The sequence below is a fragment of the Narcine bancroftii genome, chromosome 5, assembly GCF_036971445.1.
Source record: "Narcine bancroftii isolate sNarBan1 chromosome 5, sNarBan1.hap1, whole genome shotgun sequence".
NCBI classification, from domain to species: domain Eukaryota; kingdom Metazoa; phylum Chordata; class Chondrichthyes; order Torpediniformes; family Narcinidae; genus Narcine; species Narcine bancroftii.
The window spans coordinates 981142-995331 of NC_091473.1; the positions used below are offsets into that span (position 1 = coordinate 981142).

The 14190-nt window shown below is 43.8% G+C and overlaps 1 protein-coding gene across 2 annotated transcripts in view; it reads left to right on the plus strand.

The window, feature by feature from the left end:
* The first annotated feature begins 3138 nt into the window (after positions 1–3138).
* LOC138763023 (interferon-related developmental regulator 2-like) overlaps positions 3139–14190 on the plus strand; it is a 53467-nt gene continuing 42415 nt past the window's right edge. Inside the window, exons 1-5 of one of the 2 annotated variants that reach the window (XM_069936528.1) lie at positions 3139–3446; positions 5488–5547; positions 9624–9734; positions 11578–11662; positions 13380–13504. In XM_069936528.1, the coding sequence (XP_069792629.1) occupies positions 3410–3446; positions 5488–5547; positions 9624–9734; positions 11578–11662; positions 13380–13504 (418 nt within the window). In that variant the 5' untranslated portion in view covers positions 3139–3409. The remainder of the gene's footprint in view (positions 3447–5487; positions 5548–9623; positions 9735–11577; positions 11663–13379; positions 13505–14190) is intronic. The other variant, XM_069936527.1, reaches the window with a different exon arrangement.

The following is a 14190-nucleotide window of genomic DNA, read 5'->3' on the forward strand; positions in this document are numbered from 1 at the left end:
ACTTGCCCCATCATGGGTTTTGCAAATGATAACCTCTTCTTCCAGGTCGCCACAGAGTTCCTCTTGTTTCCCTTATTTCAGGAGGAACACTAGCCAGCCATTTCCTCTTGTAAGGACTACAAGGGTTTTCAAGAAGCTGAACTTAGAACTCACAACTATTCTTCAAAATGGGGTCTTCAACAAGTTGCCATCTCTCTCTCTCTCTCTCTCTCTCTCTCTCTCTCTCTATCTCACTCTCTCTCTGCTTGTAAAAGCCAGAACTCTTTGCATGGAGCATGGACATTATCCATTTGCACCAGCTTTTGAAGTTCCTTCCAAAGCAGTTCCATAACTGGTGCCTGAACATCTAGCTTCAGCAAAGCTCTTGCATTTTAAATGAGATATGGTGTAAGTATCTGTTTGTGAAACGACCTACACTAAACCCCCCACAATCTTTTTTAAAAACATATTTATGTAAAATACAATACATAATATAACCTGTAACATCTGTGTGGAGTTTGCTAGATCTCTTTGTGAAAACTCACATTTCCTCTGGGTGGTCTGCTTTGCTCCCACATCCCAAATTCATACAGATTGATGGGTTAATTGGACATTGTAAATTGCCCCATTGTTTTGGTGAAATGGTAGAATCTGGGGATAATACAATGGGATTGATTATCAACACATGGCTCAGAAACCGGCCCTTCAGCTCACCAAGTTTAAGCATATTGTCACATTATACCTGTTACAGTGAGCAGTCTAACAGGCTAAGTAGAAGAGCACAATGACAGAGTACAGAGTTAGATCAATGAGTACAAAGGAAGGGCAGCATGAGAGCACTTTTGTTGGTTTAATTCATGGCTGCGGGTCAGAATCTGTCTTCAAGCTTGTTCACACATTTGAGCCTTGCCCTCCTTGGCAGGATGTGATGGTCACTTCATCGTACTCCCATTAATAAAGGTTTAGTATAAATAGATGTTTGATGTCAATGCAGATTCAGTGGATCAAAGCGACTTATCCAAGACCCAGCATTCCATAACTACAGGCTAATATCTAATGAAGGGGTCACTAAACTCTCCAAAATGTAGTCAGATGAATATTTCCAGCAGTAAAACATGAAGGTCTGCAGACACCGTGGTTGAAGTAAAAACACAACTCTGGAGAAACTCAGGTCAAACTGCCCTTTTATATAGCAAAGATGAAGATACATAACCGACGTTTCAGGTTTGAGCCCTTCATTAAGTTATGGAAAATTGTTGGCAGGTGCCTGAACTAAAAGGGGGAGGGAAGAGGTGTGGGGACAGGAGCATGGTCCCAAAGGCAGGAGGTAACAGGTGGAGAGAGGGCACAGCAGCAAGCAGGGGGAGAAGGGATGATTCAGTGAATAGAGAGGGAAGGGGGTGGAGAGCTGACTGGAGGAAGGGAAGGGAGGGGGAAAGGAAAGCAGGTTAGCAGAAACCAGAGAAGTCTATGTTAATACCATCCGGCTGGAGAGTGCCCAGAGGGAAAATCAGGTGCTGTTTCTCCAATTTACCGGTGGTCCTGGTGGGATAGTACATGAGGCCATGGACAGACATGTGAGTGTGAAAGTGGGATGGAGAATTGAAATGGTTGGCCACTGGGAGATCCCTGTCACTGTTGCAGACAGGGATGTGGTTAGTGAAGTGACTTCAGTCTCTCTGATGTTCAGAGGGCCACAAAGGGAGCTCTGGATGCAGAAGATAACTCCCACAGATGCATGTGAAGTGTTGCTTCACTGGAAAGGTCTGTTTAGCGGACTGTGGTGAGGAAGGAGGTGTGGGCACTTCCTGCGGTCATAGGGGAAGGTGGCAGAAGGAGAGTTGTGGGGAGGGATGAGTACATGAGGGAGTCACGGAAGGAGCGGCCCCGACAGAAGGCAGAGAGAGGAGGAGAGGGGAAGATGTGGAATTCTATTGTAAGTGCCGTAAATTAGGGAGGATAATGTGTTGGATGTGGAGACTGGTGGGGTGGTAGATGAGGACAAGGGGAATCCTGTGTTTTTTTTATGTCTAGGGACAGAAGGGATCAGGGCAGATGAGCGGGAAATGGAGGAGATGCAGGTGAGGGGTGAGTTGATGGTGGTGGAGGAGAAGCCATGTTTGTGGAAAAAGGCAGGCATTTCAGATGATCTGGACTGGAAGACCTCATCTTGGGAACTGATGTGGCAGAGATGGAGAAATTGCGAGAAAGGAATAGAATCTTTGCGGGGGCGGGGTGTGAGGAAGTGTAGTCAAAGTGGTTGTGGGAGTTGGAGGGTTTGTAAAATATGTTGGTGAGATGAAGACAGAGAGGCCCAGGAAGTGGAGAGCGTTGTCGGAGATGGACCAGGTGTGTTTGAGATCGGGGTGGAAGATGGCAGCAAAGTGAATGAAGTCAGCAAACTCATTGCGGGTGTTTGAGGCAGCCCCGATGTAGTCATCGATATATTGGAGGAAGAGTTGGAGGGTGGGGGAGGGGTCTTGCTTGTGTAGGCTTGCAGCATGGATTGCTCCACAAAACCCACAAGCAGGCAGGTGTAGCTGGGACCCATGCTGTTCCTCATCGATTTGAAGGAAGTGGGGATGAGTCAAAGGATAAGTTATTAAGAGCGCGGACAAGTTCTACCAGGCGGAGGAAGGTAACTGGTCCAACCTCTTGTCCAGAAAGAAACCTTTGAGACCTTCAGTATGAAGAAATGGATCATTGAAGAGATGGAGGGCATGTGACCATTTCCAGCACTTGTTATAGGAACATAATTGGAGAAAGTCAGCTTTCTAGAATGATTCCCTTTTCAAGGTGAGGTCAATGAATATTAATGGTCAGTGTGATACAGGGTCAGATATTGAAGTATGTCTCAAAACCCCAATTAAGCATTATTTGCCTTAAAAGGGATCTGACTATATCCAGAGCTGAGTTGGTACAGATGTATTCACGTGATCGCCGGCGGGAAGCAGCAGACTTTGAAGCGGCACGCAGCGACCCAGGGCACCTTTCTCGGCGCGAAGAAACCACGTGGTGCTGCTGCTCGCGGGACCTCCTCCCACGGCGTCATCCGGGATCGTGTGTCTGCTCCTGCGCAATAGACGCTGCGCCTGTCGGGAGATGCAGTTCAGTCGTTTTCCTCCCCTGACGCTGCCGGGCTCGATGGCCTGCTGTCCTCCAACTCCCATCAGACTGTGCGGCGCCGGCCAAGGCGCATCGTGGGTGATGGAGGAAAGATGGTGGAAGTTGGCGCCGGGTTGTCCTGTCATTGTGCCCCGAAAATCAGCAGCAACCGGACGCCTTTCGGAAATCAGCCCAGCCATTCGTGGGTAACAGATATTAACTGCGTGAAGTGCAGCGCCAGGTCGCAGAGGCTGCCGTCTGCCGGCTGATACCGGGCTCCGCGTGGGAAAGGGTCGAGCCGGAGTGCCAGCCGCCCGCAGCAGGGATGCCGAAGGCCCGGGGCCGGCCTGGCCACAACAAGGGTGAGAGAGGCTGGCCTCCGGCCTGGCCACTTGCGTCAAAGGGCTTTGCTGCTGCCGGTTTGCAGATGAACACGGAGGCCGGTTAGGGTGCAGTGCCCACCCGTTTGGGAGTGGGATCAGATTTAGTGTCCGAGCGCATGCACGGTATCACATACAACCCTGAAGTTCCTATTGCTGCGTGGCAGGCAGAATTACCACTAACTGGTAGTGCAAGAAAAACTACCCACTGTGCACGTGTAAACTGCAATGCAGAGAGGGGGAAAAAACAATCGTGTGTGTGAGGTAGGAAGTGGTACTAGTATCAGCTGGGGACAAGGCTGGGATGTGACCTTCATGGGAGGTCAGGGCTGGGATGTGACCTTCATGGGAGGTCAGGGCTGGCATGTGACCTTCATGGGAGGTCAGGGCTGGAATGTGACCTTCATGGGAGGTCAGGGCTGGCATGTGACCTTCATGGGAGGTCAGGGCTGGGATGTGACCTTCATGGGAGGTCAGGGCTGGCATGTGACCTTCATGGGAGGTCAGGGCTGGCATGTGACCTTCATGGGAGGTCAGGGCTGGGATGTGACCTTCATGGGAGGTCAGGGCTGGCATGTGACCTTCATGGGAGGTCAGGGCTGGAATGTGACCTTCATGGGAGGTCAGGGCTGGCATGTGACCTTCATGGGAGGTCAGGGCTGGGATGTGACCTTCATGGGAGGTCAGGGCTGGCATGTGACCTTCATGGGAGGTCAGGGCTGGCATGTGACCTTCATGGGAGGTCAGGGCTGGCATGTGACCTTCATGGGAGGTCGGGGCTGGGATGTGACCTTCATGGGAGGTCAGGGCTGGGATGTGACCTTCATGGGAGGTCAGGGCTGGGATGTGACCTTCATGGGAGGTCAGGGCTGGGATGTGACCTTCATGGGAGGTCAGGGCTGGGATGTGACCTTCATGGGAGGTCAGGGCTGGGATGTGACCTTCATGGGAGGTCAGGGCTGGGATGTGGCCTTCAGAACTGGGGGAGGAGGAGGTCAGGGCTGGGATGTGGCCTTCATGGGAGGTCAGGGCTGGGATGTGACCTTCATGGGAGGTCGGGGCTGGGATGTGACCTTCATGGGAGGTCAGGGCTGGGATGTGACCTTCATGGGAGGTCAGGGCTGGGATGTGACCTTCATGGGAGGTCAGGGCTGGGATGTGACCTTCATGGGAGGTCAGGGCTGGGATGTGACCTTCATGGGAGGTCAGGGCTGGGATGTGACCTTCATGGGAGGTCAGGGCTGGGATGTGGCCTTCAGAACTGGGGGAGGAGGAGGTCAGGGCTGGGATGTGGCCTTCATGGGAGGTCAGGGCTGGGATGTGACCGTCAGAGCTGGGAGGGGGGAGGTCAGGGCGGGAGGTAAAGGTGGGGGGTAGTCAGGGCGGGAGGTAAAGGTGGGGGGTGGTCAGGGCGGGAGGTAAAGGTGGGGGGTGGTCAGGGCTGCTGTGTCCAAGGCTGGGAGGGAGGGGGTAAGGACAGGAATGTGACCTTTGGAGCTGTGAGGGAGAGGGGCAGGGATGTTTCCTTCAAGGAGGTGGGGGTGGAGGGTCAGGGCAGGAATGTGCCCTTTCATCTTTCAACATCACATTTAAAATGTAGATCGAATATCTGGCAAGATCCTACTGGCAGAACAAGCATGAATGAGCAGATGATCTGTGTAGGATTGATATTGGGTAAAACTCTAGGATTTTTTAAAAGAAGCAACAAAACCTGAACAACTTAGCCAGCAAGTATGGTTAAATTTGTGTCTTAAACTCTAAATTATACCAAGGATGAGTAAATATATGAGATGAATGTTGATTGAGTAGAAAGAAGATTACTTCTTCAAATGGTCCACATTCACAGCAAAGTCCAAAATCTTCCATGGGCATCTAATTCATTTTAAACTTCAATGTTGTCACAGCTGATTTGATGCATTATAATATCAGAAACAGTAAATACAATAAATGACCAGATGAAGAGTCGTGTTATTTTTTAAAAAAAGAGCCTTTATTAACTTTCTTCCAACTTGTTTCTTGACAGGTTTTTTAAGACGTGAACTACTACAGCTGAAGGTTTCAGCCAAAGCTGCTCAATTGGAAGGTACATAGCCTGGTTGTAATGTTCATGATGCATAATCACTTGCTGCTTTCACTGTTTTGCAGGTTTGGAAGAATGCTGTGTTCCTGTTCCCTTGAATTGAAATAACACATTGCAATATGGAACCTCACTGATTTTCATTGGTCTGCTGTGTTGAGTTGCTGATCAGTGAAGTTCTCCAAACAGGCTAAAATGTTGAGATTTGTTACTCGGTTGTATTTGATATCATTCTAGGATATAGTCAAATTAAGATCTGGCTGCTCACAGTGGTCACCCCAATTACAGCTGTGTGCAAATATGTCGGCATAAATTAGGTGAGAACAAAAATGTGCCCCGTGCTGTTTAAATGGATGGTCACTTTAATTCGATTTCTTTTAGGTTAATTGAGTTTGCAACATACTGTCATCAGTAATGGAAATAGCCTTTAAAAAGAGGCAGCCAGTTAAACAATAAAACAATTTATTAATCTTCATAGTTTTCCAATTTAAAAAAAAATCATTCACATTTTACCCAGACTGGTCAAGTCAAAGAAGACCGAGAATGACCATAATGGTGATGAAACTGCTTGGATATCTAAGCAGCTATCACAAATGCCTCTCCTCCAATAACTTTAGTAATATACTCTGGGTGGGAGAGGTGGGGGGGGAAATAAGGGAGCATTATTTAGACAGATTCAAATAAGGCCAATACTTAAGTAATGCTTATTGAAACCTCTGACAGAGCCATTCCAATCTCTAACTTCCAGGGTGAAACACAGAAGTCTGCAGATGCTGTGATTATGATAAGAACTCCGAAATGCAGGAGGAACTCAGCCAGTTTTTTTTAGTGGCTCTAGGAGACATACATTGCCAATGCTTTAGGCCTCAGCCCTTTTTCAAGGTTTCATCACATCCTGGAGATTTATCCATCTTAATATTTCTAACACTTTCCTGATTTTCATGTTTCAGCTAGTTCTCAGTCCTCCCCATTCTTCCGAGTGAATACTGATTCCAAAGTATTCATTCATAATATCATGCACGTTCCCTGGCTCCACACAGACTATTTTTGTTGCCTATTCTGTCCCTAGCTATCCTCTTGTATAATTATAAAATGTTTTAGAATTAATTATGTAGGTATGGGCAATTTTATATCCTCTTTATGTACCCTCATATCAGCTTTGATCTTTCCTAAATCCTCTGAACTTTGAAAGACTGAAAACAATTTTCTGTATCAGACACGTGATTCCTTTTTCCTGACAAAATAGTATTTCATTTGTTAACCAAGGTTTACTGATCATTCCATCTTTGCTTCTTGCCCTTACAGGGATTTGCTGACTCTCAACTCTTGCCTTCACTTCTAAACCCTGTCTTCCCCACCCCAACGTGATGTTGTTTGAGTCCAAATCCAGTTTTCATGGTTCTGTTTTATACTATTCAACTCTGCTCTCTCCTAAATTCAGACCTTAACTCTAGATTTTGTTTCCCACGTCCCTGTTGAATCCCATCCTGCTAGGATGCTCCATGCCAGAATCGCAGAAGTCATTGGAGGATCCTGTAGATTGAACAGGCCCTTCAGCCCAACTTCTCTATGCCAATAAGTTTGTATTTTTGGCCAGTTCCACTTGCCAGCATTTGGCCCATATCTTTAGACCCTTGCTTCATATGTTTGTCCAATGCTTTTTGAATGTTGTAATTGTACTTGCATTTATCTGTATTAGTTGTTGAAACACTTGTCGAAGTATTCATTTCCATACCCCAACTTTTGACGAATTCTTCCAAACGAGCTTTGTGGTTGCACTTTCAAATGAAGTAATGTAATTAAATTTTTTATTATATGACTGGCTACATGTAATCCTGATTGTTTATTGTCAAAAGCATCTTCCATATGACAATTTTCTTGCGCACTATCTCCACATATGCTTGACCATATGCTAATTTGTTTTTAATTTTTTACACTTTTAGTTTTTTCTTATTCAAAAAGTTTATTTTCCTTTCCTGCTCCTTCCCTATTCAGTATATAATATAGATTGCTCAGAGTCCAAAGTTATATTTAAACATTTGTGTACCATTTGCACCAATTTCGCTTTTCTCAAATTTATTGAGACCATTCATTTTAATTTCAGTTCAGTTTGCTTTTGGAATGCATGTTAATGATTTTGATCATCAAGTCAGAGCTTTTTCAAATAAAAGAACAGACTTGGTTTCTTATTACATGAGCGAATGTGTGTTCAGTTGGAATCTTCTGTAACTGCAAAATAGTCAAAGAATGTATTTTTTTTGTACACAATGTTTACAGGTAAGTTTTGTGAAATTAATTCGACTGGTCTAGTGCTCTTAACAATTAACCTCGTAATAGAGTGCTTGTTCCAAAATGGAATAATCAGTGTTCTAACCTGTGGCATCAAAATATTGTTTTCTGGTGTTCTTTCTCCACCATCACGTGCCTCTACATAATTTTCAGGATGAACCTCTATTTGTTAATAGAAGGAAGTGTTATCCATGGGCACAGAAATCAGAAGTTGTTGAGGTCTAATTATGCCATATTATGATGAAACAATCTTTGGCCACTTTGAACACAAGGTTTTAGTTTGATGCCTTCCTTAGTTATCCAAGCTGGCTTCCCCCACCCTTACTGTTCTTGCTTTTAACTGGAATATACTTCTGTTGAGCACAGTTTAAAAAAAAAAAATTTTTTTTGAAAGTCTTCATCTGTCCCTTAACTATCCCTCCATATGGCCTGTGTTCCCTGTCTACCCTAGCCAACTCCTCCCTCATCCCTTTGTAGTTTTTCTTGTTTAGGCATAACACACTTGTTTTAGACTGAATATTGTACCCTCCATATGTATGATAAACTCAGTCATACTGTGATCACTCTTTCCAAGACGTTCCCCAACTACAAGAGCGCAAATTTTTTATGTCTCATTGCACAGAACTATTCCCTTGCAGATTCAGTAACATACTGTTCATTAAAGCTATCACATATACTTTCTGTGAAGTCCTTATCAAGGTTCACCCAGTCTATGTGCAGGTTAAAGTCCCTCACAATAACTACTGTTTCATCCTTACATGCCTCCTCTATTTCTTGGTTTATTGCCTGTGACACTGTAATATTATTGGGTGGCCAATAGACAATTCCCACTCATGATTTTTTTTCCCCCTTTACTGTTCCTAATCTCTATCCAAATGGACTCAACATTTTGCTCTTTAGATCTTGTATTATCTCTCTCTATTGCCCTGATTTCCTTAAATTTACCCCACCTCCCTTATCTTCCTGTCTGTCCTTCCTTATTACCTGATATCCTTGGATATTTAATTCCCAATACTTTCCACCTGGAAACTATGTTTCTTTAATGACCACTAAATCATACCCCCTTGTACTAACTTTGTTTTGAATGCTAGGGGCTTTCAGATGAAGTGCCCTTGTACCCATTGTACTTACAAAATCCAGTAATCTTTGCCTCTTGCACTTGATTTTTATCCCCTCTATTAAATTTTTTTTCCCACACTCTTATTTCATCCCTCTCCAGTCCTTTGAACCCCTCCCACTCCCCCTCTACTATTTTGTTTCAAGCCCTGTCCAGAGTCCCAAGTTGTGCGATTCGCCACAATCCAGGTCCCATCATGGTTCAGCTGGAGCCTGTCCCTTTTGAACAGTTTCTTCCTTCCCCAATACTGATGGCAATTTCCCATGAATTGGAAACAACTTCTCCCACACCAATCCTTGAGCTACTCTCTAATCTTCTGGGTCCTGTGCCAATTTGCACATGACTCAGGTAGTAATCCAGCGATGACTCTCATTTTGGTTCTGCTTTTTAAATCTGTTCACTAGTTCCTCAAATGCCATAACTATAACAATGTTTCTTTATTGTTTAGCATTGAATGATGAACCTTGTATTCTAAATGGTATTAAAAAGGGGGAAAACAATATAACAGCATTTTGTATGTGATAGTCTCAAATGCTTGGAAGATTTTCAATTTGTAATGAATTGCAAAGTGATCAATTATAATTCCACAAGTAGCGTTTGTGGTGATGCAGAAAGCAAAGGTTTGGAACTCCATCCAGCATTGTTAGGCCATTATTCATTTTACTGTTCTTTGCAGGAGGACGGAATGGAGGTAAAGGGGAGACTCTGGTCAGTGATGATGATCTTACCAGTGAAGTACTCAGCCATTGCAGCAGTACCAGTGAGAATGCTAGTGTTCCTGAAGAAGGTATGAATGATCTGTATTGCCTAGTTCCAGTGTCACACGGTTAGAAATTTGGCACAGTGTTAATGTTACATGATTGGGGGAAAAATAAACATGATTGTGACTGCATGAATAATTTTTAATGTGTGTATCCAGGACAAACAGGCCATCAGACCAGAAATTATCTCACTATTCTCTCCACAGAAAAGATAAGGTAAAAAGCAAACAAAGGTATTTGTGCATAATTCCGAGATAGGAGAGGGCTTCCCACCCAACTCTATCCTCTGAAAATCGGGTAGATACCAATTCAATCCAGAGAGAAAAAAAATCCTATGACTAGATCTTTCCATAGTGCATCAAACATCTTGCACATCTGTCTATTAACTTCTCCAACAAATGATTCCAACAACCACTCATGGGAAAAAAATTTGGGACATCCTTCTCTCCTCATTTCTTCAGTCATTACAGATTGACCCATAATTTTCTTTGTGGATTTCATTGCAAGCAGATTATTTTATTCCTTTCTGGGAAATGTGTTTTGTAACAAATGGTTGGCACTAACTACATAGCTATAACAGGATGTCGTGGACTTCTTTCCTTTCTCACTTTATAAATTAATTTTTTAAAAGTCATATTGCCCATTCATAGAACAACCACTTCCAAGATTTATGATTGAGCGTTCTCTTCTTGAAGCAAAACTTTTGAACACTATTAGTGGACACATCACAATGGACAGAAATGCATAAACTGTCCGTTGTGGAAACGAGCCATTCACCGTTGGTATAATCCTCTGAGCTTCTCGCCACAGTTCTGCTTGACCTTGGTTTGCTTTCTCCGTGTTAATTTGCTCTCCCATAAGAAAAAAGAATTCATTCCTAGTTTTCTGATTTAGTTGTGAGGTTTATGCTACTGAAAGACACTGAACATATAATCCAAATTAAAGCAAAGCTATTGTGCTCCTTGATTCTGATTTATTGTCAGAGTACAATCATGACATCCCGTACAACCCTGAGTTTCCTTTTTTCCTGAGGGCGCGGCAGAATTACCACTAATCGGTAGTGCTGTAGTGGCGCTATGGCGGCACTACAACTCCCAGAGGCATTGAACTGGCCATGTGACATCAGTGCATGATGACATCAGCGCATGTTGAGCGTGTGATTCTGGCTTTTAAAAGTTTGCGTGAATCTGTTTGATTCACTCTAGAAACGCCTTGTATGGCTATTTCGTGGTGTCCACTGCAATTCCAGTGGCCACAATTGGTGACCCTGACAAGTCCAAAAATGTATTTTTGGACATACATGGACTCTGCAGCAGTTGCTGTAAAGCTGCAATCTTTCTGGATAGCCGAACCTGAACTGTGATTACAACAGGCTGAAGCACAATTTCACCGTCGCAAAGTAAAATTGGACACCACTTGTTATTACCATCTTGTCAGTGTCCTGTGATTAGTAAGGGATTGCTTAAGGTGGTATGTGAGTGGAAAGGGAAGGTTGAGAACCACGCTCTAGACCTAATTGTTACTGAAATATTTTGCTTGAGAAAAAATGTCATTGGCCCATTTCCTTTGGAGTTATGAAACCGTGCACATAACGAGTCAATGAGGTACAATTAAAATAGTGGTTTTCAAACCTTTTTCTTTCCACCCACATACCACCTTAAGCAATCCTTACTAATTACTGAGGACCCATGGCTTAGGGATTACTTAAGGTGGGATGTAAGTTTAGGTGGGCAGTTTGAAAACCACTGGCTTCGGCACCATTTTCTATAAAATATTTTGCTTTTGGGTTGTTTCTGCATTCTTCCGAGGAATATCCAGATGGGTGAGGGAATAGTGGTAAATGTCCACACTTGCTTTATTTTTCCAAAGGGAATGAAACCATTGACGAGCAGGTGGTCCAAGAGAAAGCTGAGGAGAAGCTGAAGCAATGCATTGATAATACAATGGACAAAAGGTGAGTAAGTTCACAATGTGTAATTTGTATTTGGGGTTAGATAGACTTACAATTATTATGTTGATGCGTCTACAGCTACAACTGTGAGGCTTGGTATGACAGTAGCACCATCTACAAATTTGCTGGTGATACCTCGGTGGTGGGTTGTATAAAGGAAGGGGATGAGTCAGCGTACAGGATGGAGATTGAAAATTTGACTGAATGGTGCACCATCAACAACCTTGCACTCAATGTCACCAAAATTAAGAAGCTGATTGTTGCTTTCAGGAAAGGAAAGCCAGAGGTGTACAATCCAGTGATCATTGGGGGATCAGAGGTTGAGAGAGTAGCAAATTTAAGTTCTTGGGAGTCACCATCTCGGAGGATCTTTTCGTGAACCCAACATGCCAATGGCATCATGAAGAAAGCACGTCAGCACCTCTACTTCCTCAGGAGTTTACGGAGATTTGGTATGACACCAGAAACCCTGGTAAATTTCTATAGAGGTGTAAGTGGAAAGTGTGTTGACCAGCTGTATCATGATCTGGTATGGAATCACTAATATCCCTGAGCGTAAAGCCCTCCAAAAGGTAGTGGATGCAGCCCAGGCAAAATCCTCCCCATTGAGTACATCTATAGGGAACGTTGCTGTTGGAGAGCAGCAGCAATCACCTGTTATGAGTTCAGGGGACCCCAGGACCCAGCAGCAATAGATATGTACCACGACAAAAGGTTACTTAAACAAAAGTTGCTTTTAATTATCTTTGAACATGAAACAGCGCATGTGTAAGTTCAGCAAAGTTCTTTGGTTTACAGTCCAATCTCACTGGTTGCAGGCAATTCTTGTACTGTGCACAGAAGTTAACATTAATAAAGTTTACCAGGCTTTGGTGCTTAACAGGTAAATGGTTACTACCCAGGAGGGTTCTTTTTAGTCTTTAGAGAGAGAGTTTTTCTTGTTTCAGGTCACCACAGAGTTCCTTTCTGTTTCTCCTATTCCAAGGGAAACATTGGACAGCCAGTCCTCTCCTTTGATCAGGCCGTCTTCCAAAGCTTGCCAGCTTGTCTCTCTGGAACCCTGGAACTGATGTCTGTGTCTCTCTCTCACTCCCTCCTTTCTGAGAGCAAAGCCTTTTTTTTCTCCTCTCTGCCTGCAAAGATCATAGGACCTTCTAGACAGTACGTTCTGTTTTCCAGACAAAGCTGCTATTGCCTGTTGTTACATTTATAGCCTTTTGCAACAGTCCATCATGAGTCTGAGCATCTTGCAAAAGCTCCTGCAAAAATTCTATGTTTTAAAGGGTTTGCTCCAACAAACCTTTCCCAATTTATCTCCCAAAGACCTCTATATACTTTGTCACACATCAAAGACCCTCATCACCCAGCACATATTCTGTTGTCGCTGCTGCTGTCTGGAAAGAGGGCTAGGTGCCACAAGATTCACACCTCCAGGTTCAGGAACAGCTGCTGCTACCCCTCCACCCTCCGACTTAACAACAAACTCAGAAATTCATTTAAGTGCTCGTGGACTTTATTGAGTTTCTTTTCGTTTTCTTTGTATTGCAGTCAATTTGTTTACATTCATTATCTGTTTACAGTTCTTTGTGCTGTGTATAGTTTATTTTTTGCACTACCAATTAGTCGTAATTCTGCAGTGCCTGCAGGAAAAAGGAATCTCGGAAGTATGTGATGTATGTACTCGTATAAATCTGAAATTGGAACCCTTTTATTTTTTTAGTGCCAAAGCCAGACAGAAGGCTCTTGAAAGCCTCAAGCTGGCATTTTCTTCCAAAATCCTATCTGCCTTTTTGGTGGAAAGGAGTGTCAGCCTCACTGATAGCTTGGAACGTTGCTTGAAAAAAGGTAAGTATGTCTTTGTAGTCTGAAGTATGAGAGTAAAGTGTCTACAGCCAAGAGGTATGTTGGTTGTCCCTTATTTGCATGGATCAGACTGGATTATATTCCAAAGTTTCACCTTCACCAGGTTGAAATTTTGTTCCAAGGAACTTAAATTAGCTATGAAATGATGGAGATGTTCAGCAAGTTAGATTGGATTTGTGGAGAACGAAAATGTAGGTAATATTTTGGGCTAAAGGCTTTATTAATATTAAAGGTTGCAGCTTGCTGGCAATGAATGAATGGTTTTTGTGCATGTTTATTGTGACAAGATTGTGTGCTAGTTTCAATGGAGCAATGCTATTAGTCCCACCTTCCCTGTGGCCCTGCAAGTTATTCACTCATGTATCCACCAACCTTTTTTTCCCCCACTTACCTTTTTCTCAGAAGTTTTTCATAACAGCCATTTAATGAAGCAGCACAACTTTGGGCCGTTGGGAACAGGTTGACACAGTGAATATGGGAGAATGTTCAAGCTGCACATAGCAGTGCCAAATTTGAATGGCTTTAGCTGTGAGCTAATGGTGCTAATTGCACCACCACCATTGTGCTTGTGCAAAGCCATAGAAAGGAAAAAAAAATGAACTGCTGGAGGATGGGTCTTATTTATTTTGACATTAAGCACGGTAGCAGGCCCTTTTGGCCCATGAGCC